A 26,884-nucleotide genomic window follows, 5' to 3' on the forward strand; every position below is an offset into this window, starting at 1 on the left:
GGAAGTGGGGTTGGTTGGTTATTCCTTTATTCGTTCTAAAGACATTTCAGGTTCAAGTGGTGTGACTGAAGTCAGAGAGCCTTGATAACAGTTATCTCCTAGAAAGCTCTTGTAATGCAGTTGTCCTGGACTCATACCACTGTTATTACAAACGGATGGATGAAGGGATGTAACATTCTCTTAATTCACAGAACTAAGGTTAGGAAAAACAAAGAAAAACAGAACGACACCCATTTCTGGAGCACTCATTAGGCAACCATGGTCAGAACCAGTAAGTGGAAGTGCTTGGCTCCAGTCTCAGGAATGCCTCAGAACTTCTGCTCATGACCAGCAGACCAGTAGGCTGTATTTTGTCCGCCTGCTTTGTTTTTCATAATACTTTTCATTTCCTCTTACTTAACGTCGCAAAGTACAGAAGGCGAGTGGGACAGGTGTCATTATCTCTATCTTAGACATATATAACCTGGGAAGCCCCACCATGTGGTCCGGTCCCCCCCACCTGTGCCCAGTCTGGAGGCGGCAGTGAAGGGGATCCAGGATGCTACACGGTGGAGGGTTCTGGTGGCTCTCAACTCCCTGACCTTCTCCGTACCTGTAGGTATGTTTCCAGAGCTGTCCACACATTCCAGTCGTGCAGTGGGGCTCCCTTTCTTACGTGGGTTTTAATTCTCTTCTCTCGTTCTGGAGGGCTCAGCGCAGGATGGGCCCGAGCCCTGGGGATGCCCAGGACCGTCTCATGCACATAGACTGACCAGAGGTTGCAGGTGGCCTCAGTGGTGTGTGGGGGGAACTCCCACTTTTGTTGCTGCTGGTTGTGACCCAGCTCATGGATGGGTCCCCACAGACCCCTGCTCCTCATGCCTGCCTCATTGATGAGCTCCTGCACTGACTCCAGGTGGCACATGATGGGGTATCCTGAGTGCATCCAGCCTGGGAACGCAGAAGCAAGAGATGAGGGGCAGGGGGTACCCAAACCCATCTCCCTTCATTCCTTTCTGCCGGGTAACTTTCCCTCACCATCCGGGTTGCCTTCCGCAACACCGGAATCTCCATGTTGATCGGAAAGTAGATGGCTTCCTTTACCCGGTCAGAAACTGAACGGTCCCTGGCCCCCTGCCCAGCCTTTCACGCCAGAGTTATGCCCTCCACCTCACTGTGGCCCTGAAGGATATGAATACACTTTACACAGCCATTCTTGCTACAATTCAGTGCTTCACTTTGTGTGATTTTCCTATCCTGTGAGTCTGTGACACCATGTCCTGTGTCTGGATTGGAGAACAGTGTCATTTCTTCTGCCACGTAAACCACTGTCGTGCAGATTTATACTCATCAGCAGAGGTCATCTTCTCCTTTTTTAAAGAGAAGAAAACCAAGGTCCAAAGGAAATGTCAATATGTCAGAACCAGATCTCCTCATTTTTCTTTCATGTAAACCACTCAATACTGAACATAAACTGCTCCTTTCCATGGCCAACTCACTTCTGTTTGGAGGAATATTTCTATTTTAACCTCTCCTTGAAATAACAAAGAGATGGCTCGTCACTATCTGTGAACCCCCAGGAGCAATTTTTTTTCTGAGATTGTCCTGCCATCCTGTGAAATCTCACCTTGTAGATGTTCACCTTTTCACACGTGAACATCTCTGCATCCCCATCAAGGTCTTTTTTCCTTTACTGGTTAGATTATACCCTTCACATACTGGACATGAAAAAAGGCAAAACACTGAATAAATGGTGTGCGCTGACTAGGAGGAGCACAGCCCTGGAGTACCCACCGGCTGAGATCTGCACGTCGGCAACAATCCTCTCGGGACGGCAGAGAGGGAAAGGCTGGGCTGCCAGCCGGGCTATCGCCTGCATCATCTCGTCCCAGAGGTGGAGTGCAGGCTCGGGGTCCTCCAGGGTACGGAGGTCTGCCGTTGGCACCGTCAGGATGATATTATCGGTGGCCAGCTCTCCCCAGGGAGCCAGGCTCTCCTGGACACAGTTCTTCCACTCCTGCACCGATGTCTTACCTGGGAACAAATATCATGGGCATGTCTCCCCACTTCTCCAGCTTACCTTGAACTCCAGGAGGAGGTCACTGAAATAGTGAACTGGACATGTGGGTCTATGTGCCATGAAGTGAAGGACGGGCCTCTAGACCCTCCCCTTAGTTCTGCCCGGAAGTCTCCACAGCCACAGGGTGTTTCATAGCCCCACCCCACCTCTACTTACATCTTGAACACTTCTTCCCCCTTCTGTGTGCCAGTCCCCGCCCCAGCCCCCCTTAGCAACCGGCCTGCGACTCTGGTAGCATCCCCGGCATTGTCTCCTCACCCAGCTTGTAGTATGGGGCGGGCACGGCCCTCTTGATGGTGACAGGTATGGGGCCCAGTTTGCTGCCCTTCGGCACGATGACATAGAGGAGGCCGCCCCAGAGGCAGGAGACCGACCGCGTGGTCCTGTCCATGCAGCACTGGTGAGTCACCACAGGGGCTCGGGACAGCTTTCTGGCCTCGGTCAGGTTATCAGTGTGGCAGCCAACCTGTATCTGGGGAGGTGAGTCCATCATGTGTAGCAGGAGCTAGGTCTCTGTGGTGAGTGTGGGGGGCCCTGTGTGTGCTGGCTGGATGGCGGGTACCCGACAAACGCCAGCTTCCCCCTTCTGTGAGCTACCCGTGCAACCTATGAGGTCGTCCTTCAGCAGTCATAGGGAATGAACAGTATGTGGGATCATTCTTCTGGGGGTTTAAACAGCCCAACGATGGAGTGTCACCAGACAGACCAGGCACAACAGCCCTGAGGCAGATATGGACCAGGGCCCTGCGGTGTCTCTGTACCAGGTGGGACCCGGGCTCTCGTGTCAGGGCCTACGCCGTGTGGTGATTCCAACACCAGGATGAGCCAGACGGGGTCCTGGGCCGCCTTTTGTGCACAGAGGGGGGCAGCCGTCCAGAGGTGGTGAGATGTGGCCCGAGGCGGGAGGGCTAGTTCTCACTTCCCCCCGCCCTTGTCCAGGGCCCCCCCACTCCCCTTTCTGGTCACACGGGTTGAGGTTTGTTTTGTCTGGAGTCCTGGGGTTGCTTCTTTTAGGTGGAACGTAAGCGAGCTCCCGAAAGGCGGACACAGAAGAGCCCCTGACTGTGGCAGGAAGTGACCCTCAGGTTGAGGCAGGACAGTGTTAATCCTGCCTGTAGGGCCTGCTTGTGTGAGTGACCAGATGAAGCACAGCCTCAGGGGTCAAGGTAATGACGTAAAACACAGAAAGGCCGTGTGCTGTTGGCGAAGTGGGTGAGGTTCTGAGGATGTGATGGGGCTCCTGGGGCCCCTCACATCCCTGTGGGGACGTAAAATCACCACACGTGGAAGTGCGAGGGCTTAGGTGTGAGTTCTATGCGTGACAGTAGCTCTGGCATCTCAGTTGCTCCTTTAGGCCCCCTGAAATAGATCTGCTTCGTCTATGAAACCTGTGAAATGGGCAGAATGGTCCCTCCTGGCCTCCCGGGAGCGCTGCCGAGACCCGAGGAAAGCCAAGCGGCTCTGGGGTTTGGGGCGTTGGCAGTGGCTACTCTGGTCTTACCTTCAGACCGGCGCAGGCCGCAGCTTCGGACAGCGAGACTTCTGCACTTTGTCCGTGCGGGAGGTAGAGCCCGGTACTCACCCAGCGGTCCTCGTTGCCTGACAAAAGCCACAGGAAGGGCTGAGTTCTTCGCCCACCTGACTCTGGGGCACCCTGGAGCCTCCCGGCCCCTCCCAGAGGCACAGCCCCTGCCCTGCAGACCTCAGCTCACCCATGCTTCTGGCATGCATGCCCCCCAAACCCTCATTGGAACCCCGACCCCATCTTCCCTGAAGTACGTGATAGGGAATGACGCTGGCCCACTGGAGCTCGGTACCTGCAATGTCCTGTGACACCGAGGAACCCCCCCACCCCCCCGCCCTGGGGCCTCCTGCTCTGGGCATCTCGCTCTGTACCTGGGTTGCTGCCATCGATCTCCACAGCGATGGGCTGATCTGAGGGGGCCGGAAGGGAGCCGCAGGTCCCCGTCCCAAGCTCGCGCACCAGCTGGGAGCAGTCAGTCCCAGAGCGTGCCAGCTCCGTGGCCAGGCAGAGCACCGCGGCCTCACAGGAATCGCCAGCCACTGGGTGCTCCCGGCTCACGGCTGGGAGGCCTGACAGACGCAGCATCTTCCTCAGGAGCCGGTGCAAGGAGGCGTAAGCCGGGACCCCCTCCGCGGGAATCTGTAGGAAGGCCGCACCGTCTGCTCCCAGCTTTGCCAGCCAGCGCTTTTCCAGGTTCCCAGCCCCACGGTTCAGCGTGGCCTGGAACTCGCACAGCGCCGTGCGGATGTGGTAGCTCCGCATCTCGGGGGTGGGGACAGGGAAGCAGCCCGGATCGAGGGTCTGAGCCAGGATGCTGAGGCCAAAGCGGTTGAGGATGACGTTGCCGGGGAAACCGGCCAAAGTGGAGCAGCCCGGGTTCTGGGAGGCCCACCACCAGGCCTGGCCCCCGATCAGCAAGCCCCCACCCTCGGCCACGAACTCCTGTAGCTGCTTGGCCTCCTTGTCACAGTAGGCCTTGCAGCAGTAGACACGCAAGTCATGCGTCAGATGGGGCTGCAGACCGCACTCCAGGCCGTGCTCCGATAGGAGGGCGCACAGGTTTTTCAGCTCTGTGTTCACCCCACATTTGCCTGTCTGGCCTCTGGCCAGCCAGCGCACAGCATTGAGCAAAAAGGGCCCCATCTTGGGAGCCCAGAGCATGCCCTCGTGGGCGGCGAGGACCACCCGGCCCCGGCCATAGCGGGCGGCTGCCAGGAAGCAGCCGAGCGAGGCGTCTAACCCCAGCGGGAAGGCCAGGGCCCCGTGCACCAGCAGCTGCGAGGGAACTCCCCCCGTCTTGATGTCCAGCTCTGAGATCCCTTCCAGGAGCTGCTGCTGATCCCGCCTGAGATCCTCCCCGCACCTGGAGGGTGACACGGGGACAGAGGGTCAGAAGCACCGAAAACAAGCTCCTAGATAGGGAGTTCTCGGTGTGGGTGCAGAGGGGACAGTTCGTGCCAGCCTCCTGGTTCTGACTGATAACTGCTAGGATTCAAGTATGGAATACCATTTACCTTATCGGATCTGAGGCAGATTTTTTCACCTTTGAACGACTAACTGATGGCATATCGCTGTTTAATTGGCAGTGTTGACTCTTACTTCGTGACACAAAAATGGTGCTTATCTTATAACTGATTTGATGAAATACTGAGGAGTGACGTAGTGGCCTTATCTGTACATCTTAAAGTCCACCTTCTCCAAATAAACACTGCCAGGAATTCTTCCCATGTTAGTCAACTGGTTGTTGAATATTCTGGCTTGAATTTCATATCTTTTTAAGTAATTAAACATATACATAAGTTAGTAAAAAAATAGTCTATTCCTAGAGAAAGTAGTCCTACTGTATTTCTCAAGAGCTAATTTTCTGCCAGAAAAAAAGCTGTAAAAACATCAGATTGCTAGCTCTGAGCTAGAAACACAAGTAAATTGTTTAATACTACAATTAAAGATTCATACACACACACACTGTAAAAATTCTCAAATCTGATGAGAGTATTTGTCACTTTTTATCGAGAAATGGTCTAAATGTAATAAATTTAAAAAAACTTTTGTATGTCAAGATTTTTTTAAACCAATTTGTAGATAGATTTGTGAATGTCAAACAACGGGACATTGGTTAAATAAGTTATGGTTAACTGTAGATGGCATACCATATGATAATTAAAATAACTGTAAGATAATATTGGAAAATGCTTCATGGAAAATATTTAAAAATCAGATTCCAAGATACTGTGCCCTAAATGAGCCAAATTTTTGGAACAAACCACCAAAAATGAAAAAGCAAATAGAAAACATGAAACCAGAGGCAGAATCTAAAGTCTGTTTATCACAACATCTTCAGTGACCATCTTGGCTAGTGGGATTATAGGCAATTTTAATTATCTTTACAAAACTTTATTGTCTCATCATAAAAATCAAGTGTTGTTAAAAAATAGTTTATCCATTTAAGTTGCAAAACATTATGGAAAAAAGTACCTCTTGCACAGCTTCTCCTTAATTTCTCTTCAGCATAAAGGAGGAACAAATAAAAAAATGGCATTAATCATACCATGGCTTGCTATTTATCAGTTAAAAACAACAGGTAAACCCATGCGAATTAACATGGGCAGATGTCCAGAACATTGTGCCGAGCAAAACAATTTGCAAAATAGCAGAACTTGGGGATGCAATTTATATAAGACAAAAATAAAACAATGTTAATATATTTCAATACATATGTCAAAAAAGTCAGGATAAAACCACAATAAACTTTTGGATTGTGGGATGGAGAGAAAGGGCTGATTTTGAAAGGGATGGTCACAGGGGTTTTTCCTCATTGGTAGTTTTCAAATAGGGAGAATATAGGAATGTAATTTCTCTGGCAATTAAAAATTAAATTTAAAATGCTAAGGTAACTGCTGGAAAAATAGAAATAAAATGTATAATCTACAAATGTGTTCGGGACTTTAAGGAATAGAGAAAACTTAGTCAAAAAAAAAAAAAAGAATGCAGAAAGAAACAAAGCATAAAAGCAGAAAATAAGGCAAGAGGAAGAGATACACTGAAATTATTATTTTATATAAATGGGTTAAATTTCTATATGAAATGACTGAGCCTCTTAGCTCAGGTTAAAAATATCTAGGTATAAGCTGCTTGTAAAAGACATACTCCAAACTGACACAGAAGGACTGAAAATGAGGAAATCTGTGTATCAACAAAGCTGTATCGGAAAAAACCACAACAAAAAGAAAGCAGAAGTGCCGGTATTAATATGAGATGCAACTAAATTGAAAGAGGAAAGAGTTAAAATACACCAAGTGAATATTTTCCATGGGTAAAAGTTACACTTTACCAAAGATACAATTTTCATCAATTTTTAGGGTCCTAAAAACAAAATGCTGAGAGCAAAAACTTGGCACAAAACAAATTAAAATTTGATGAACTCATAATTGCATTTGGGATGGTAGTGGATCTGTCAGCATCCAGTGGGTCAATTACATTAAAAAAAAGAAAAAAGAGGAGAGAGATGATTTGAGCAGAACAAAAAACACGCTTGATCAGAGAACACTGGTGCAATATCTCCCAGACGCTGAGGATGATGGGGAGAGAGCCTAGGATGCTGCATTCCACCAATTTGAAGCAAGACTATAAGGAAGAAAGTAGACTTTCTTAAACATGATGCATTAAATAACATACCAGTTTTCAGCACACAAGCACATGCACAGATGAGCAAATTAGATTATCTGCGTCAAGCTTTTAAGAGCAGTAGCAACCTCAGTCCAGAGGCGTCCTCTGGGGATAGGGCCTGGCAGTGTGGGATAAAAGACGATCTACTATTCTGTATATATTTCTCTGTGGTCTGTATGTTCTTGACAATAAGCTTGAATTCCTTTTGAAAGAGTTTTGTAAAAAGATGGGATGTTAAGACAAAGGAAAGATGGAAGGAAGAGCAAACATAGTAGATGGGATACCAAGTAATTCTCAGCAGAATGCTTGACAGTGTTATGAGGGCAATATTAATGATCTCAAATATCGATTTACCAATATTCAAATCTTGCATACTATCAATGGTATTGAAGTCTGGAAAATAATGAACGTAGCTATTGCTTAACGAGGCTTAATATATACTAGGTATCCACACACATGGATTCTCTCCTTTAATCATGATAAAACTGAAATACATTACTCTCGCTTCACAAATGAGGCTTAAAAAGTTAAGCAGTTTGCTCCATGGTTCTTAGCTAATAACTGGCAGGGACAGGAAGCAAATCCAGGGTGGTTTGCCTCTAGCCAATGTTGTCCACACAGTGAAAACTCTCCTTCAATTGCTTGAGTCTTTGGATTAAGCCCACAAGTGGGTATATGGCAATCAATGCATATAGTTTGTGCAAAGGAGACTTTAAAAAGATGTGAAGGTGCAACTAATACTGTGTTTATGAAAAATGAAATATGTGTGTCCCTTCGGAGCTGACAGTGAAGGGAAGCGAGAGGTGATAGTGTTCAGGTAATACACTAGGTCACACCTAAGCAGACAAGTGATACGTGCAGTGGCTTTTTTTTTTTTTTTTTTTTTTTTTTATGTAGACTTCACACCCAGTGTGGAGCCCAACGCAGGGCTTGAACTTACCCTGAGATCGAGACCTAAGTTGAGGTCAACAGTCAGATGCTCGCTCAACTGAGCCACCCAGGCATCCCATGTAATGGTTTTCTGAATGCAGCTTAAAGAACCTCACAATAATGACAACTATGAAGAGAGGGCTTAGTGGGAAGTGAGCCACTGTCCCCTTAACCATACATTGGCCTTCCCTATCCTATTCCTTATGATGCCTAATTGACTTTTTTCCTGAGGTGTTTGGTTCTGAATTTGTTTTCTTTGCTCTGACATCCTTCTTTTCACTTCATTCTGTTACTTGTTTAACATATATTTTTGGAAAGTTCTAAATAGAACTTTAATAGCCTGAAACATTCTCAGGGAATCTGCTTCTGTTCACTGGGGTCGCATTTTTCTCCCACGCCTGATTGATTCTGTCATCTTTCCATACTAAATTTGTCTTTTCTGTATTTCCCTTTCCAATGTATTACGGTGTTTTTATAGAGTTACTGTACAGATTTGTTCCCCCAATTAGCTGCTGCAGATCTCTTGCATGTTCTGAAATAGTTTGGTTCAGTTCTCCTTCATATGCTCCGGGACCCGTTTGCCTATACACACCCCCCACATCTATCCACCTTCCTGGATTCTACGGAGGTTGGGATATTGCTGCTTTCCACTTTCTTGTTGTCTGAGGTGTGTAGCATGAATCAAACGGCAAAGTAATCACCTGGGCCTACTGCTGTCCTTGCTGGGGCTAGTCCCTGCACTTTGGGGGACTTAAGGCTATGCCTACCCCACCCGAGCAGGTGTGGAACACACCTGAGGGGTTCCACCCACCACTGTGCATGGAAGATGGCAGCTCCGGCTTCCCTTTCTGTCTCCACCAAGTCCTGCAGTGGCTCTGGTGCTTTTATACACTCCCCAGTGTGTTCGTTCTAGAATATGAGAAGGCATTAATGATAATTCTTGGATTTGTGGTGGTAGCTTTCTTCTTGCGTCTGGGTTGGGGGTGGGGTCAGGAGATGGAAATACCGTGCCGCACATCAGTCACCTGCCAGCCTCGAAGCCTCCCGTTCAGCTGTCTCTTGGCATTGCTCATTCATTTGGTCAGATTTGGTGGAGAGGGCAGTTCTGGGATCTAGCCCCATTGCATACAGTCTTTACCTGGAAACTCTTTGGACCGTGGTGAGGATCAAATGAGAGAACACAACACCTTCAGAAGATGCATAAGCTGCTGGCATGTGTTTACTTTCACGTGAGCAATTCCTAATATATTCTAGACCTTCTAGGTTACACCACGTATAAATGTCACGAGCTATTGTTCTGGGAGTTGTTTTCCCTAGAAAGTGCCTTTGGATCTGACTTTGTTCTTTGTTTTTGTTTTTTTTGTTTTTTTTTTTTTGAGAGAAAGCGAGTGTGGGAGGGGCAGAGAGGGGGACAGAGAATCCAAAGTGGGCTCTCTGCTGACAGCAGAGAGCCAATGCAGGGCTCCAACTCATAAACCATGAGATCATGACCTGAGCTGAGATCAAGAGTCAGACCCCTAACAGACTGAGCCACCCAGGCACCCCCTGACTTTGCATATTAAAGTAACTTCAGTGTCTCTCTCAGTTATATAAGCATGGGTGTGCAGTCAGCGCTTGCCCTTGGGGACAAGACATTGAGAGTATCTTCTGTTTTGGTTTTTGGAGAATGCCCCTCCCCTTGGCAGAGCATTTCCCTTAAGACGCTCCAGGGCCTCCAGCAGGACTTTGAAGTCAGCGAACCTGCTGGGTCAGTCCAGGCACCTTTGACCAAGATTTGCCAGCAGGAAAGTTCCCTAAAAACCTCTAAGGGGATGCCAGGTAAAGGAGGCAGGAATCTGAGCTGAGGGCCTGGGCTCAACATTATCAGGTCTTCTTAGACTTCAGACGTGACCCTCTCAGCCAGCTTCAACCCAGTTTTTGGCTGAGCTCCCCTGGCAGAACATTCCTTAACATGAACTTATCTGTGGGGTTAACACTAGCATACTAGCCACCCTTTCTCCTTCATGGTTTTGGGTGTGTATTCACCTACGTATCCATTAATTTATACGGTATACAAACATTTGTCGCTCTATACTGTGTTTCACACGGCAGGCGCTGCGAAGAAAGCAGCAGACATGACAAGCAAGAGCAAGGCATTGGTGCAGCTTAACGTTCTGGCTGGCTGGACAGGCGCCAGCCAGTGCACAGGTCGGGGGTGTGCAGGTTGTGATCACTGATGTTGAGGCCATAAATGCAGAAGAGTGACACGGGGAGGTTAGTCTTAGATTCAATAGGGTCATCGGGGAAGACTCCTCTGAGAAGGGGGTTTGAGCTTGAAGCTGAATAAGAAGAATAAATTGTCTGGTCCAGAGCTTCCCAGAGTAGGAAGAGAAATTTGAAAACCAGGTCTTAAAATGAACTTTGCCATTGAACTACTAGTGTTATTTTTTTTGAATAACTGGATTTGCAAATGTCTTTAAAAAACTTCTTTAAAGTTTATTTATTTTGAGAGAGAGAGGGAGGAAGAGAGAGAGAATCTCAAGCAGGCTCTGCACTGTCATGAGCACACAGCCGGACGCGGGGCTTAGTTTCATGAGCTGTGAGATCATTACCTGAGCTAAAACCAAGAGTCAGATGCTTAACTGACTGAGCCACCCAGGCACCCCTACAAATGTCTTGAAACTTTATAGGACGAGAAACCTAATGTTACACCTTGAGGTCTTTGAATTTGGGGGGATTATTTTAGAAATTTAAAGATGTGTGTGTCTGATGTACAAGCTATACCCCCCCTCGAAATACTCAAGTTAGAAAATGTCTACGTACTCAACAAAAGGACACAGTTAAACCAACTGTGGCACGTATATTGTGACTAAAAATTCTCATTAAGAACATTACTTTTAAAAATAGAAAAATGTTCTTAAGCAAATACAAAATAGCAGTACATAACAACAACTAGCAAAAATGATGCATGATGACAGAAGATGTGTAAAGGTCAAAATTTTGTTGGGGACACAATGAGAAGCTAAAAATATTCAGATATTTCACTGTCATGTTGTTATTTCAGTAAAAGTTTTACAAATAAGGAAATCTGATAACATGGAAAACTTATTTTCATACATTACCTGAACATTCCCAACACTTCTATTGGTCAATCAAGTATGGACTTCAGTTAAACACTACTGTAGGCCCAGAGCCCAAAATAGTGTCTACAGTTTCACAGGCTCTCAGCACATTTTAGCTGAGTGAAAGAATGGATTGACAGGTTCTAGAAAGAGGGACGAAAAACTGATATGGTAATGAAATTTGCATCTTTACCCATTTTGTTGCTGCATTAATAGAACAATATAAGATATAAGGTCAAAGAAAGAATCTTAGTGTAATTTGAGGAAAATTTCCTATTGTGTAAGGGTTTATACAAAGGCAGAGGAGTGATATAAAATTTTTTTCAGGTTATAATTATAGACAACTTGGAGATAACAAATGTTTAAAGAAGAAAATAATAATCACCTATCAGCTTATCTCTAGAGATATACTATTAATACTTTTATTTTCTATCTGTACACATCTTAACTAATTTGGCATCATTTAATGTAGTTTTATATATTAATTTTGTCTATTGTATCATCAGTATTTTCTTACTCCTTTAAGTAATAAGTCTTTAAGGAGTTAAAGAGTAAGATATACCATAATTACTATTTTTTTAAAGATTTTTATTTTATCTTATTAAAAAAATTTTTTTTTAACATTTATTTATTTTTGAGAGACAGAGACAGAGCATGAGAGGGGGAAGGGCAGAGAGTGAGAGGGAGACACAGAATTTGAAGCAGGCTCCAGGCTCTGAGCTGTCAGCCCAGAGCCCGACTCGGGGCTCGAACTCATGAACTGTGAGATCATGACCTGAGCCGAAGTTGGATGCTTAACCGACTGAACCACCCCGGTGCCCCTATACCATAATTATTTAAGCAATATTCCATCTGTTAGACACTTATAGTTTTCCCCGTGTTTTACTTACTAGTGAAACACCATTAAAATTTTTGCTACTAAACTTTGCCCCATAGACACATTTCTCTTTTCCAATCCTTCCATCTTCCCTTCCCCCATAGGTGCTGATTCGGAGAGTCCCTCCTAGTAAACTTTCTGCTCACTCTCTCGGTCTTTGAGTTGGGTTCCTGGGGAACCCAATTCTGGGATAGTTTAGCAAAAATTACATGTGCATTTATCCTTTGACTCAGCAATCCCATTTCCAGCGATATGCAAAATTACAAAGACATATGCACACAGGCATTTACTGCAATATAGATGAAATAGTAAGAATACTGGAAAAAATTTTAAATACTACAAACTCAAATCTGTCAGTAAAAAACTATCTGAATAAACTATACTACATCCATACATTTCAGTGTAATATATAGTGCATATCTATAGGTTATTATGGAGCCATATCCAGAAAACAATATTAAGTGAAAAAGTAAGGTGGAGAAAAATATGTATCGTATACAGTTGCTTTTTTCAAGAAAAAGGACACCAGTGTGTGTGTGTGTGTGTGTGTGTGTGTGTGTGTGTTCATACATATACTAACAATGGAGTAAAATGATTTTTTTTTTAAAAAGCGAGAAAAAAAATTATATAAAGGAACAGGGATAGAATATTGGCTTCTTAAGATTTTACTTTAGATCCACATAGCTATGCTAAATTATTATAAAATAAAATTAATTCACAAAAGCGCTTCCAAACAGCAAAAGTAAAATATCCAAATGAATCTACATGTGTATCCATTTATTTTTATTTTTATTTAAAAAAATTTTTTTTTAACGTTTTTTTTATTTATTTATTTTTGAGACAGAGAGAGACAGAGCATGAACGGGGGAGGGGCAGAGAGAGAGAGGGAGACACAGAATCCAAAGCAGGCTCCAGGCTCTGAGCCATCAGCCCAGAGCCCGACGCGGGGCTCGAACTCATGGACCGCGAGATCGTGACCTGAGCTGAAGTTGGACGCTTAACCGACTGAGCCACCCAGGCGCCCCTACATGTGTATCCATTTAGTGGTGTAACCACAAAGAGAAGAACTAGTCTAAGTGACTTTAAAAGATGGTAATTTGACTTTATATACCTCATAAAATATATCATAAGGATGAAAGGAACTGAAAATAATCTTTAACTGTGCTGGTAGTACTGTTATTTGGCAACTGTTATGTGTGTCTTGTGGGATAAAACAAATGAGTTATTAGGGTGCTTTCTTTCAGAACTAGGATTATTTAGCATGGGACAAAAAGGAGGCAGATGTAATAAGATCACTGAAAGGAAATAAAACCCTATAGCTCTGAAGTTGAATTTGAAGCATGAGAATGAGCTCTTGATGTATTTATCATTTCAAAATCCTTATTTCTTAGCTCTGCCCACTCAAAAGGCCTGGAAACAATGATCAACCCAAGAGCAGTGAGCACACCACTGTGTCTCTGGCTCCTAAACACCATTTCCCACTCAAAGGAATAAGGGCTCCTTGTAGAAATGGCTGACGTTAGGTCTGGGGCAGGAAATGTGTAACATGAGGCTGAAACAAGGAAGTCCATTAAGGCTGGGTCAAAAAGTTTTAGTTTGACTTGAATAGGTTCATGATGGAACATGTTTATTATGTGAGTGTTCCAATCCATGAGTTCATAAGGACAATTTAAAAAAAAATAAGACACAGTGGAGACCTTTGGAAGATTCTAGGGAGTCCAACTCAGTGCTTTGGAAAATCCAGCATTTATCCTGCCTTCCCTAAGCAGACTATGCCAGGGTATGCAAATAGTAGATGAAGGGAATTATGTTTTTATAGAAGTATTCTAAATACTGGATAAAAGGAATGCTAGAATTTTAAATATACCATCTTAAGTTTATTTTTATTTATTTTGAGAGACAGAGAGACACAGCAGGTGAGAGAGGGGCAGAGAGAGATAAATAAAATAAAAGAGAATTTCAGGCAGGCTCAGCTGTATCAGTGCAGAGCCCGAAGTGGGGCTTGAACTCACGAATGGTGAGATCATGACCTGAGCCAAAATCAAGAGTCAGACACTTAACTGGCTGAGCTGCCCAGGCACCCCTAAATCTACCATTTTATAGCCACTGATGAATCAATGGATCTAGGACTAGGCAATGATTATTAATGACTTTTAATATCACAGTGAGAGAAACAGACATTATGTTCCATTCTGTGGACATACACACATTACCACGTTTAAAGTGGTCAGGCCAAAAATTCAAACATGAGGCTCATCAAGCTTCTAAATTGGGGGGTGGGAAACTTTTCCAGCAGGGTAGATAATAGACATTAGGCTTGTGGGCCACATGGTCTCTGTTGATCCTACTCAACTCTGCCATTGTAGCTCGAAAGCAGCCACAGACCACATGTACACAGAGGGGCATACTGTGTTGCACTGAAGCTTTATTTACAGAAACAGGGAGGGCATGGTTTGCTAATCCCTGCCATAGAATCTACATCTAACTTCCAGTGTACAGGAAATACAGGGAACAAAGGAATATATTACATGACACCGTAAGAATGCAATCTAAAAATTCAGACTGAAGTGAACTGTTCAGGCAGGACAAAGTGCCTAGTTTCTTCAACAACAACAACAACAACAACAAAACAGAACAAAAAAAAAGCAAGAGATAAAAAGAATTGGGAAGGAAACTCATATCTTACAGGAGACGTAAAAGTCGTATCAGTCAAAATATTTGGGTTTTAATAAATACCAGTTCCAATAAACTTTGAAAAAAAAAGATAATCATGGAAATAAATGACGCCATTAAGGAATGACAGTGGTGCCTTGTGGTTGTTTTTGAAAGAGTTTATATGTTTAGACATACATATTGAAACATGATGGGAGCACCTGGGTGGCTCAGTTGGTTGAGTGGCTGGCTTTGGCTCGGATCATTATCTCATGGTTTGTGAGTTCAAGCCTCACATCAGGCTCACTGCTGTCAGAGCGGAGCTTGCTTCGGGTCCTCTGTTCCCCTCTCTATTCCCCTCCCCGGCCTGTGCTCTCTCTCTTAAAAAAAAAAAAAAAAAGAAAAAGAAATATGATATGTCTGCAATTTACTTCCAAGTAATAGTAGGGCTGTGGGTAAAACTGACTATGAGTTGGCTCTTCTGAAGGTCAGGTCAGGGCTGCATGGGACTCATGGGACTGGTCTTTTGCATGTTTGAAGTTTTCCGTAATTAAAAGTTGAAACAAACACAAAACATAACTCAGGTTCAGCAACAGAGATGAAAAAAATGTACGTGTAGATGAAGAAAAATAGCTTTAGTTTGCCGGACAAGAGCCTCTGGAACAATTAAGTAGAATCGGGCTCATGGGATTTCCTGTTTGTCCCATAGAATTAGAATCAAAGACAAGCTGGAGTGGATCAGATCCACTCTGAGGTTTCTGAGTGACCCGTCCCCTCCCATCCCCTCCTGTCCCTCTCGGAGGGAAGGAGGTCCCAGGGCACCAGGGCTTGGGGCTGACGGCCCAGGGTGCTGCTAGCTGCTCACCCAACAAGCGTATGCTCTTCCTGGCATCAGCAACTTGGTATCTTCAGAGTTGCTAGTGCGCCTTTAAAAATACTCAGCAGGGGCGCCTGGGTGGCTCAGTCGGTTAAGCGGCCGACTTCGGCTCAGGTCATGATTTCGCGGTCCGTGAGTTTGAGCTCCACGTCGGGCTCTGTGCTGACAGCTCAGAGCCTGAAGCCTGTTTCAGATTCTGTGTCTCCCTCTCTCTGACCCTCCCCCGTTCATGCTCTGTCTCTCTCTGTCTCAAAAATAAATAAACATTAAAAAGAAAAATTTTTAAAACACTCAGCCCCTCAGAGCCTCTGGCAGCAGAGCTGGCCAGGTGAACAGCAAGTCTAATGGTCGGGGCTTCCAAAAATATTTTATTTTCTGAACTAAAAGGGATCTACTCAGCAGGTGTGGATATCCTAGCTTATCCTAGGTATGCTTACAGTGCCTGAAGTAGTAGGGGCAGCCTTGTGACCATAAAGAATAAGGTGATACACCATGACGGGAGGGGTGGAGGTGATGGTGCAGAGACAGAGAGAGAATGAATGAACCTGGCACATCACGGAGTGTCTGCCACAGGCTTATCTACCTGAACTTTGTGCTCCACAAGAAAACTTAATCCTGCATGGTTAATCCACTGCGGTAAGGCTTCTGTGACATGTCACCGAACACAGTCACTGGTTTCACCGTTACCCCAACCCCCAAGTATCCAAAATTAAACTTCCTGGTCTCCTCTGAACTCCCTTCTCAGTCTTCCTCCACTTCATAAATAGCAACTTTGGTCTTTAAGGCATTCAGATCCAAACTCCTGTCGCTTTTTCCCTTCTCGCTCCATTTTCATCCATCAGCCATGCCTGTTGGGTCTCCGTCTCACCTCCAGCTCCACTGCCGTCACCCTGGTGTGAGCCACGGTACCTCTTAGGTAGCCTGTTTCAGGAGCCTCCTGACTGGTGTCCTGCTTCAGTCCTGCCTCCTACAGCCTATTCTCCATCAATCAGAAGGCCCCTTTTGAAATGCAGGTACTTCCTGTCAGTCCTCTGACCCAAATCCTCTCACTTCCAGTAAGACCCAGAGCGCTGCCAAGGACTACCTCACGTCCTTTTACACCAGCCCTCATTCACCCAGCTCCGGTCACACCAGCGTCCTCAGTGTTCCTGCAACAAATCAGGTGGGCTTCTGCTTCAGGCTTTCACCTTTGCTCCCCCCTCTGCCTGAGTTCTCTTTTCTTTTTAAAAGTGTATTTATTTTGAGAGAGAGAGAGAGAGAGAGAAAGGGAGCGCATGCAGGTTGGGGAGGGGCAGAGAGAGAAGGAGAGAGGGAATCCCAAGCAGGCTCCACGCTATCAGCACAGCCTGATGTGGGCCTTGATCCCACAAACCATGAGATCTTAACCTGAGCCAAAATCAAGAGTAGGACGCTCAACTGACTGAGCCACCCAGGCGCCCCCTCAGTTCTCTTTTCACGGATGTCCATATGGCTCATTCCTGAAATTCTTTCAGATCTCTTAGCTGTCACCTGACCAGACCAGAGAAGCCTTCCAAGGTGGCCGTTTTCTTGTTTGCACTCCTATCCACTCCCCACGCTCCTCTGTCATGCTCTCCATTTTAGGGAATTGTGTTTCCCTGGCTTCCTTGCCCTTGGGCTTCTGGTGGGTACACCCACGGGAGGCAGAGGCAGAAAGAAGACTGAAGGCAGGCAGGCAACAAGAAGGAGACGAGGTCTGTGTCTCTCTCTTCAGGCTGTGTCTCTGGCACTCACGGTGTCTACTCTGAGATGCCAGGTCCCACAGACACCCCTCCATCTGGGGTCCCAGCTCCTGCTACACAGGCTCCTACCAGATGACTCAGAACCTGGGCTCCAGTGACAAGGCCACCTTCCTCTGTTGGTCATGCTGTCACTAAGCCCTCCATTACTGTGCTGTCTCTTGTGTGGCTTTCCAGTTCCTCCCTCACCTGCATAGTCAAGTTCTTATATTAAGTCCTTCTGTTTCAAACACCAACTAGTCCTGACGGGGCCTGACCGATAAGCCTTCCCTGATGACCCTCAGTGCCCTCGACTCCCCTCCCTGTCACTGTCCACTTATCCTGCATTACTTTCCCTGTGGCTCTTATCAACACGTGCTAGAGTTTATATTTATTTGTTTTCTTAATTGCCTAACTCTTCACCGGCATATAAATGAGCAGGTAGTAGGACTTGGTGTGCTGTGTGGGGCTGGCAGTGGGCTGAGCTCACACAAATAAACCAGTGTTCTTTGATCTGTTTAAGAGATCTTGATAAGCACTCTCCCCATCCTGGACACTAGACACAGGAGACGGAGAGATGAATAAAGCAAACCCTTCTATCTGGACATAGGACAGGGTGACGGTGAGAACCCAGCCTCCCTCCCTGTGTTTGCCTTGTGGTGCTTCCAAAACAGAGTGGAGAATCACGTGTGTGAAAATGGAAGCTCATCCAAGAGGGAGATCAAATCTATTGTTACCATGTGTCCGACTCCCCGTAGGGAAACACCACTCACCTGACATGGAGTGGGATCTTGGGTACCTTCTTAGAGACCTTGAACCGTCCTCTGTCCCCATAGATGTCGGTGAAGTACACTCCAGCCACACTTGTCACCTGGTTCCCGGGGAACCTGGACAGCACATTGTCACGACCATGCTGACTGGCCCAATACCAGGCTTGGCCCCCGATGAGCAGGCCACCTCCACGTTTCACAAACTGGATCAGCTCTGCAGTCATCTTATCATGGTAGGCACTGATGCAGTAAACCCCCAAGGGGGCCCCCAGTTCCGGCTGAATCTGTGCCTGAACCCCACAGCCCTGCAGGATACTTACTAGTGATCCCAGGGATGGGTGCACTCCAGTGGGAGCCCCAGGTGAGGGACAGAGCCAACCCACTGCATTAAGAAGAAATGGAACCAAGCCAGCATCCAGCAGGTAGCCTTCATGGGACACCACCACCAGGCGGCCTCGGCCGTAGAAGGAGGCAGCAATGAGGACCTGGCCCTTGTCATTCACCATCACCGGGAAGGCGGCCTCTCCAATAAGAAGTAGTTCACTAGGGATGGGGTCTTTGGGGACATTCCAGCTTGTCACTCCATCCATGAGGGCCTCGAAAGCACTGGCAGGAGTTGTTGCCATGGTTCAACCAGCTGCTGCAGAGGAGATGAAAGGCTGCGCTTGGTCAGAACTGATGAAGCATCAAGTGAAAACACAACTAAACGCATTCAAACTAAACCATTCACTGGGTTCCCCACTGTGTGCCAACCACTAGGGGGCCCAGCAAGGCACACGGGGACAAGGCCTTCATTTTCATGAATCTGATATTTCAGCAGGGGAAGGACAATAAATAAATCGGTAGACAAACATAAACACAGCAATTCCTAACCATTAGGATGAAAATAAGGAAGTGATGTGATATCAAGAGTAACTGGAGAGTCCGTTGAGATTGTGTGACAGGAAAGGCCTAGATGAGGAAGTGACCTTCAAGGTGTAACCTGACGTTTCAGCTGAGACGTGGCATGTGTGGGAGCCCAAAGTAGCCCTGGGCAGGGCAGAACACGACCTGAGTGGCTGAGGGGGGCGGGGCTGGGTCCTGCACAGCCTGGTACAAGGTGACAGCCATGTGCGTGAGCTGACTTAGTATTGTGCTGCATCTCTATGGACAAAACGGTCAAGTGACCTTTCAGAAAACTGCATTTTGGGGGACAGTTTTGACTAAATGAATTGAAATGTCTCCCAACTTATCATGGCTGCCCTAACTAGGAGTTCCCTACCTCTGTGTGGGTAGCTTTCTTTTTCCAGGGGTCTTTTAAAATTCATTGTGCCTGGAGAGCCTGGGTGGCTCAGTCTGTGAAGCATCAGACTTAGGCTCAGGTCATGATCTCGTGGTTCAAGGGTTCAAGCCCTCTTTTGGGCTCTGTGCTGACAACTTGGAGCCTGGAGCCTGCTTCAGTTTCTGTGTCTCCCTTTCTCTCGCCCCTCCCCTGCCTATGCATTCTCTCTCTCTCAAATATAAATAACATTTTAAAAAAGTCAGCGTGCCTAAAATTCAGCTATTTTTTCCCTTAAAGCAGCTTCTCTTGGATAAATTACTTAAGCCTCAGTTTCCCCACTTATAATAAAGAATAATACATCCCTTGGAGGATCATTTTTGGAGATTAAGAGAATGCATATGAAAACACCTTGTTCTGGGTACACAGTGAGTGCTGAGAAAACGTGAGGGTCTGTCCCTATGCTGACCTTTCTAACTTCCCCAAATGACAAGGGCCATGTTCTGGGTGCCTGTCTGCTCCCCTCGGCCTACCCCTGACTTCAGCAACTGCGATGGAGGAACTTCCTGGGCACTCGAACGCCTCCTCACTTCCGCAGGTACACAGGGGCAGCCCTGCAGTGGCCCTGAGCGGGGAAGTGGAGGGCATGTGGACTCCGTGCCACAGCGGCTGTCCTACGTGTGTCCACGAGTCCCTCAGCAAGCACCTGAGGGGCTCAGCTCCAGCTGCCCCAGTGGTGAGCAGCTCAGCCCTTCGCTGCCTTTCCCTCCTTCCTGGTCTCCCCCTCCCCACTTCCTCACCTGCATTTGGGGCTCACTTCCCAAATAGGCTACCCGACTCCAGTCCTTGTAGCAGGCCTTGCTTTGGGGAAGAATCGAAACTAAGACACCAAAGTTTTCCTCTACCTTTGCCTCCTTCCTTCCTCTCTCCTGTTTCCATAGACAGTCGGCTACCTCACTTTGTTCTTCTTGCACCGGGTCTCTCCAACATGAGTGAGTGCCTTCCGCTTGTATTCACATCCAGACTAAACCCATCTGGCTTTAGTCCCAGGATGGATTCTCATCTACCGTCTTCTCAAGCCATCCTACCCACTTCACTTCGTAATAAAAACCCTCTGATTTCATCCACTCTCCATAAGGTAGAAGCTGAGTGCCTTGCCCTGGATTCTAAGACCTCCATGGTCTGGGCTGTTCCAGACTTTTTTTCCCTGCTACATATATTCTCTGCAAACCTCTAGCAGGCTTAGCATCCCTGAACATGTCCAGTATTTCCTACAGAAGTCCAGCTCCTGATCACCCTCTAACTTCCCGGCCCATCTAACCACCTCTTTCTCAGTAATGCTCCCAGGAAAGTGAATTCACAAAAGAGAACCGGTACCCACATCGAGCATCGTGGGCCATGAGGGCGAGTGATCTCAGCTTTCTGGTTTAGGACTCGGGAAAAAGCAGCGAAAGAAGTCAGGCAGCCTGAGATCAAGATCATGTTAACTACCTTGGAAAGGGAAGTCTTTCAGTACCCTGGGCCTAACAGGAAAAACAGACAAAAAACCCAAGAGATGAGTAATAGTTCCTACGAACCCTGACCTCAACTCTCAAGAAGTAGGTGCGCGTGTGTGCGCAGACATGCGCACGTACATGCATACATCTTGGTAAGATTTTTGATTCACAGGTTCAAAGAGGCGAGAGAAAAGTGTTTTCAGAAAAATAGCAAACAGCACCAGACTGGGTACACGAAAGGAAACCCGGGACCCAGGCAGAGAGAAACACCTGAATGAAGGAACATTCCTGGGCATGCTTCCGGCACCAAGCGGCGCCCCAGCGAGCCCAGGTTCTTGGCCCCCGCCCCACCCGCAACGCTCTCGGATTGTTAAACTCACGATCGGTAGCCGGGTCCGTGGCGCTAGATCCGAGCGCGGGGAACTTCTGCGGTGGCACAGCAAGCGGTCTGGGGTGGGGCCTGATGGAGGAGGCAGGCGGGGTGGGGCGCGGTTGGGGCGGTCCGCGGCGCGGTGGGCGGTCTCGGGGCCGCGTGGAGAGGGCGCGGAGTGGGACCCAGAGGCGGCGAGGATGCGGCGAGGTGCTGGGGGGACGGCCCGGGGGCAGGGCGCGGCGGTCGGTCTGGGCGCCTTGTGGAGGGGGCGCGGCTGGCGACCCAGGGGCGGGCGTGCGGGGCGGGGTTGGGGTGGTTCAGGGACGGGGCTCAGTGGGCGGTCTGTGGGGCGGAGCCGGCGGGGCGCGGCAGGCGTGGTGGGGCGCCGCCCGGTTGAGGCGGCCCGGGGGCGGGGCGGCCCGGGGGTGGGCGGGGCGCGGCGCGGTTGGGGCGGTTCGTGGGCGGGACAGGCAGGAGAGGGGGCGTGGCGAGGGGCAGCTCGCCTCCGAGAGGCCCCTCCCGGCCCGCTGCGCTTGAGGTGGTGTCGCAGTTTGCGGAGCTCCATCAGGGTGCGTGACTCATGCTCCCAGGAGGCGGAGTTCCTCGATCTGCGGGGTTCGGTTAAAGAGGCTCTCTCAGGCCCTCCGAGAGTTCTGGGGTACGAGAGGGGAGCTTTGCCGGAAAGCAAACGCCAGGTCTCTAGTAAACCAGATTCGGGGCAAGCAGCGCCCGACGGCAGCGTAACCCAGCGCCTAGGGGTTTTGGCGTGGAAGCGCCTCCCTCCCCTCCAGTGGTGGGGTGCAGCGCCAGAGAATAGTTTCCTGCGTTGAAGGGCTGCCTCCTGGTGGTCAGCACCCGCCCGCGCAGCCCGTGCTCGTGGGGTTTCCAGGCTGTGCAGGACACTCAAGCTAGTACTGCGTCTGGGAGTAGAAGAGACTTCGGTGCCAAAGATATTCTTGTTTCAGGGGTTTTCTTAAAGTGTATTCAGTGTGCAACACTCCTTCCTAGGAAGGTGAAATTTTCTTCTCTTAGAAAGCGACGCTTTTTCTTACCTTAGCGCAGCAGTCACTTGCCTCGAAAAGAATTTCCTAACCTCCAGATTATACCAAATCCTGCTCCCGACCACACCAGACACCTCTCTTTCTTCTTCTTTCCCAGGTTGCCACTCCACACTTGCTTGTATGACCACCGATTACCGTTGGTTTCTCCCATAGGCTCTCTTGCTGAGTGTGCCATCTGTCTCCGTCGTGTCCGTCATTGCATCCTCACTGCCGAGCTTCATTTGTCACGTAGCAGGCTTCCGTTTCTTAATAATTGCATGAAAGTGTGTGATTGAATAAGCGAATAAGCATATAGTGAATGTTCAAGAAATGTGTACTGAACTAGTAAATAACCGCGTCTTTGGAGGACTAGCAGAAATTTGTTTGGTAGAGGACCAAATGCAGTCAGGTTTCAGATGGAAGAGGCAAGGAGAAACCTATACAAGGCACGCGATTTGGCTAAGACCTATCCGAATTTGAGAATACTTCAGGGTGGAAGCCCAATGTGAGCTGGGGTTAGTTGAATTCATAGGTTTCATACCAGGAAACAAACCTTGGAGAAGTAAGGTGGGAGCCAGCCACTGAGGGAGTGTGTCAGGAAAGTTCCATGTCAAATGCAGAGTCTAGGGGCCCTTTTGTGTTTGCGCTCTAAGGTTTTAACCAGTCTCTGCCTACATCAGTGTCCCACTTTATGGTCAAGTGCCACGATTCTAGTAAGACACCTGTGAGTATTTTTGGTGTTGATCTAATAGAAGAAAGGGCTTCAAATAAAGGTGAATTTTTCAGGGCCAGCGAGCAAATGGTACCTGTGGTCATTAGGGTACCTCCATTTGGGAACAGAAGTTGGCTGAAGAATGGAAACAAAACAACATAAGAAACAGCACAAAGGTCCATTTAAAACCTAGCAAATGAAAGATGGTGGCCAACACGGGTCAGACTAAAGGGTCATTGCTCATGTGCAGACCTCCAGACCCTTCCTCCAGCCTAGGGGAAAACAGAGACTCCTCCATGAAAATCAGCATATTCTCACCGGGCACATACTCTGTGGGGTGCTCTGGGAGATGGAGATGATACTGTAGTCAGTAAATCTAAGAAGACAGTAGACACGAAAGAGCTGTAATACCATAAGGATTTATGTAGGTGTCATAATCAGCTGAAAAATCAGTGCCAGGAAAGAGAAGGGAAGAGGCCATTATTTTTAGTCATCAGAGATGAACTTACAGGGACAGAGCCACTAAAACTTAGCTTTGAAAAACATAAATGTGATTTGTGAGCAGACAAGAGTCAAGGGCATTATAACATGAGGCCACATCGTAGTCCACAGCATGGAGATGTCCTTGTGAAAGCTTGGTCTGAGAAAGACAAAATGTTCATTGTGACCGAAATTTGTGAACCGCGCTTGTGGGAGTGAATTTGAATGGCAACCCAGGAGTTTGGATTGTAGTCTGCAGTCTGGAGGAAGGTTTTTAAGAAATGCCGTGTCGTAAACGTGGAGAGTCCCTCCTCCACATCATTCTCTACCCCACCTCTACTGCCCTTTCTCAGCAGATCCCATTTTTGTTAGATAATCTCCTTCTCCCTCTCCCTTAAGATTCAGGGGGAGATGGAGCCATTTCCAGGTCCACGTGTGGGTCTGTCCTAGCTCAGGCCAAGCATGCCAACCCCTGTCCTTTGTGCTACAATGACTGACTCCTTCTGGGTTATACCTAATATGTATACACGAGCAATATGATACTTAATTGTCTAGCACATGCAAGGGGCATAGGGATCAGAACTTTTACTGTTAACCACTGGTACACCAGCCCGTTTTTGTCAAACAGAGGAAAACTCTTGCAGTAATTCCATTTTCTCACAAAGCCAAATGCAGGGGTTACCTAATACCTAAGCTTTCTAATTATGGGCTAGCATTAATAGTCACTGACTTCCTTCTTCAATTATTTTTAGCTCTGAGTTAAACTTAATGTGGTCCCATATATTCTTTCCCTGAAGGGCCTCAAGAATCTGGGAAGGATTAGCCATGGTCTAATTTAGGAATAGAGATGGTTGAATGCACCTATGCGCATTTATTGGTATGAGTCGCTGGGGAGGGTTACTAAGTCACTATTTAAGATGATCCAGAACAGGTGTCCGCAGCTGTTTGAAGAATAAGTACTGGGCCATGAAAAGGCTCCACTCCGATCTCCAACTGCAAGGAGCGGGTATGTAAGTGACAGGCGGCCACAGCTGGTGCACCCTGGAATCCTGGGTGCCGGGCCGTGGATTCTCCTGGCTGGTGATTAAGTGTACTCGGGCTATTGAGGCAGGCCCATTCCTGGGGTACATGGGACTCTTCTGATGGATGACTTTGGCTCAAGGACTCCTATTGGCCTTGACAGGACTTTCTCTGAGACCTGCCCCACAGAAGCCTTTCCTGCGTTTGCTCTCTTCCTTCAGAGGATGAAACCTCCCTCACGGTCCCATGGCTCTCCCAGCCTCTTCTGGTCCCTCTCCATTTTCTCTCACAGATGGTTCCCTTGAGATAAATCTCTTGCGCATCTGACCTCATCTTGGCTTCTACTGCTTGGAGGATCCAGGCTAACACATGTACTGTTACAAGGATATCTCCTAAAGTTAAAATGCTCAAGTGCACTTATCAAAATTGTGCCTTAGTGGGAGTAAAGAGCAAAGCCGTTAACTTGAGAGCATGTAGGAAAGCCTCACCGACTACATTTTTTCATTCTTTAGTACATGTATGATAACCCTCATTCAGATTATAGCATGGTCTCTCTCTAGGGCAAGTTCCTGCCTGCCTATTTATTTAAAGCAGTGAGGCTGGAATTTGCTGCTACTCTTGACAGATGGCCAGCGCTTAATCGCAGTTAGAAGAGCTTTCATTTTCTCCTTTGGCGTCTTTGTGAAATTAACCTAGGCCTATTTTTTAAAATTTATTTATTTTAAGTAATCTCTACACCCAACACACTCACAACCCCGAGATCAGGAGTCACATGCTTTACCGACCGAGCCAGCCAGGTTCCCCAACCTGGGCCTATATTTTCTTTTTGGATCGTAAGGATGTGGGACGTATGTGGCAGGAGCAGTAATATTGCAGTCACAGGGGGTGTCTTGGAACATACCACTACCACTCCACAGATGTCCATTCTGAAGATGTCTTCTTCACATCAGCAACAAGAGAGGAGTCTTCATACATTTCCAAACTTGTCCCATCTCCATAACGGTTGGTTTTGTACTGAAGATTTCAGTTGTCCCGGAGCCAGTGGAGCTGACTTAGCCCAAGGCTGAGTGTGGATGTTTTTCCTCTGGCTCTGAAATATCAGACCCATTAGGTAGGTATACAACAGACCCAGTTTCTATAATTGTATCCACACCAGTGTGGTTTATCTGTCTTCATGCACAAACCCACAAGGGTCGCAGATGTCAAGATGCCAGATGGGCTGCTGTATGGGAATTGGGAGTCACTGAAGGCCAATATCTCTACAATAAAATCCACGTAGAGAAGGAATATCAAAGCTACCAGTCCTATGGGATCAACAACATTATTTTTTAGATTTTTCTGCAAGTATAAACAATTATTTCCAAATTGATTTATTCTGAGAATTACTGTAATATCAAGGTTTTCCTCTCAAGGTTTTTCATTTTATATCGATACTTATGATCCAAGTATCTTTTCATTTTTTTAAGTTTATATATTTACTTAGAGAGAGAGTGTGTGTGTGTTTGTGGGTGTGTGTGTGTGTGTATGTGTGTGAGTGGGGGAGGATCAGAAAGAGAAGGAGAGAGAGAATCCCAAGCAGGCTCCGTGCTGTCAGTGTAGAGCCTGGTGTGGACCTCCATCTCACGAACCGTGAGCTCGTGACCTGAGCCGAAACCAAGAGTCAGATGCTCAACCTACTGAGCCACCCAGGTGCCCCCATGTGTCTTTTAATTTTAACCAAGGTCAAACGGATATTATACAGCTTAGCAGGGGAAGAGGGATATGGACTAGGAGGCCAAGGATAACTGAGGCTGTTTCCCATGACACATTTGTCCTAATGGACATCAGTATGGAAGTCTAAAACTTGCACTGCTGTGCAAATTTAGTCATTTGCTTCCAAATCAGTTTTCTCCCATGAATGTGTTTCCAAAGTCCACTTGTTACTGGATCCATCAGGCCATCAACAGGGACCCAGAACTTTGTATATAAAAGTTAAAGGCATGTCTTCATTCAGTACCTTTGGTAGAGGTCACAGCAGCCACTAAGATGAGCCCCTCATACTCCTCAGTCACAGGGATATTTCAGAGTGAGAAGTGTGCTTTGACTTTGAAGTTTGAGGAGAGATACTCAAAAGTTGTGAGTTTCCATTAAGTCAGTGGATTCTGTCATAAGGCTAAGGTCAGAAATTAAAGCTTATATCCAAGAAATAGCTATGGACTCTTACGGGGATGAAACTCTTGTCTGTCTTGCTGCTCTCAGTATGCCAAGTCTAATTTTACCTCTCTTTGCCTTGAAGTATCTGCATGCTTTGCTCCCTCATTTCCTTCAAGAAT

General features: G+C 47.1%; 1 protein-coding gene across 3 annotated transcripts in view; it reads right to left on the minus strand.

Annotated features, from left to right (window-relative positions):
- The window catches only part of TCAF2 (TRPM8 channel associated factor 2), a 28,011-nt gene extending 6,456 nt beyond the window's left edge, over window positions 1-21,555 (minus strand). The window contains exons 1-7 of one of the 3 annotated variants that reach the window (XM_060633356.3): window positions 21,328-21,555; window positions 18,197-18,830; window positions 3,956-4,947; window positions 3,561-3,658; window positions 2,318-2,531; window positions 1,774-2,013; window positions 593-930 (exon numbers count right to left, since the gene is read on the minus strand). In XM_060633356.3, the coding sequence (XP_060489339.2) occupies window positions 593-930; window positions 1,774-2,013; window positions 2,318-2,531; window positions 3,561-3,658; window positions 3,956-4,947; window positions 18,197-18,819 (2,505 nt within the window). In that variant the 5' untranslated portion in view covers window positions 18,820-18,830; window positions 21,328-21,555. Of the gene's footprint in view, window positions 1-592; window positions 931-1,773; window positions 2,014-2,317; window positions 2,532-3,560; window positions 3,659-3,955; window positions 4,948-18,196; window positions 18,853-21,327 lie in introns of all 3 variants that reach the window. The other 2 variants (XM_060633355.3, XM_060633357.3) reach the window with 2 other exon arrangements.
- Between the last annotated feature and the right edge of the window lie 5,329 nt (window positions 21,556-26,884).

Source organism: Panthera onca, chromosome A2, assembly GCF_046562875.1.
Source record: "Panthera onca isolate mPanOnc1 chromosome A2, mPanOnc1 haplotype 2, whole genome shotgun sequence".
In the NCBI taxonomy this organism is placed as follows: Eukaryota; Metazoa; Chordata; class Mammalia; order Carnivora; family Felidae; genus Panthera; species Panthera onca.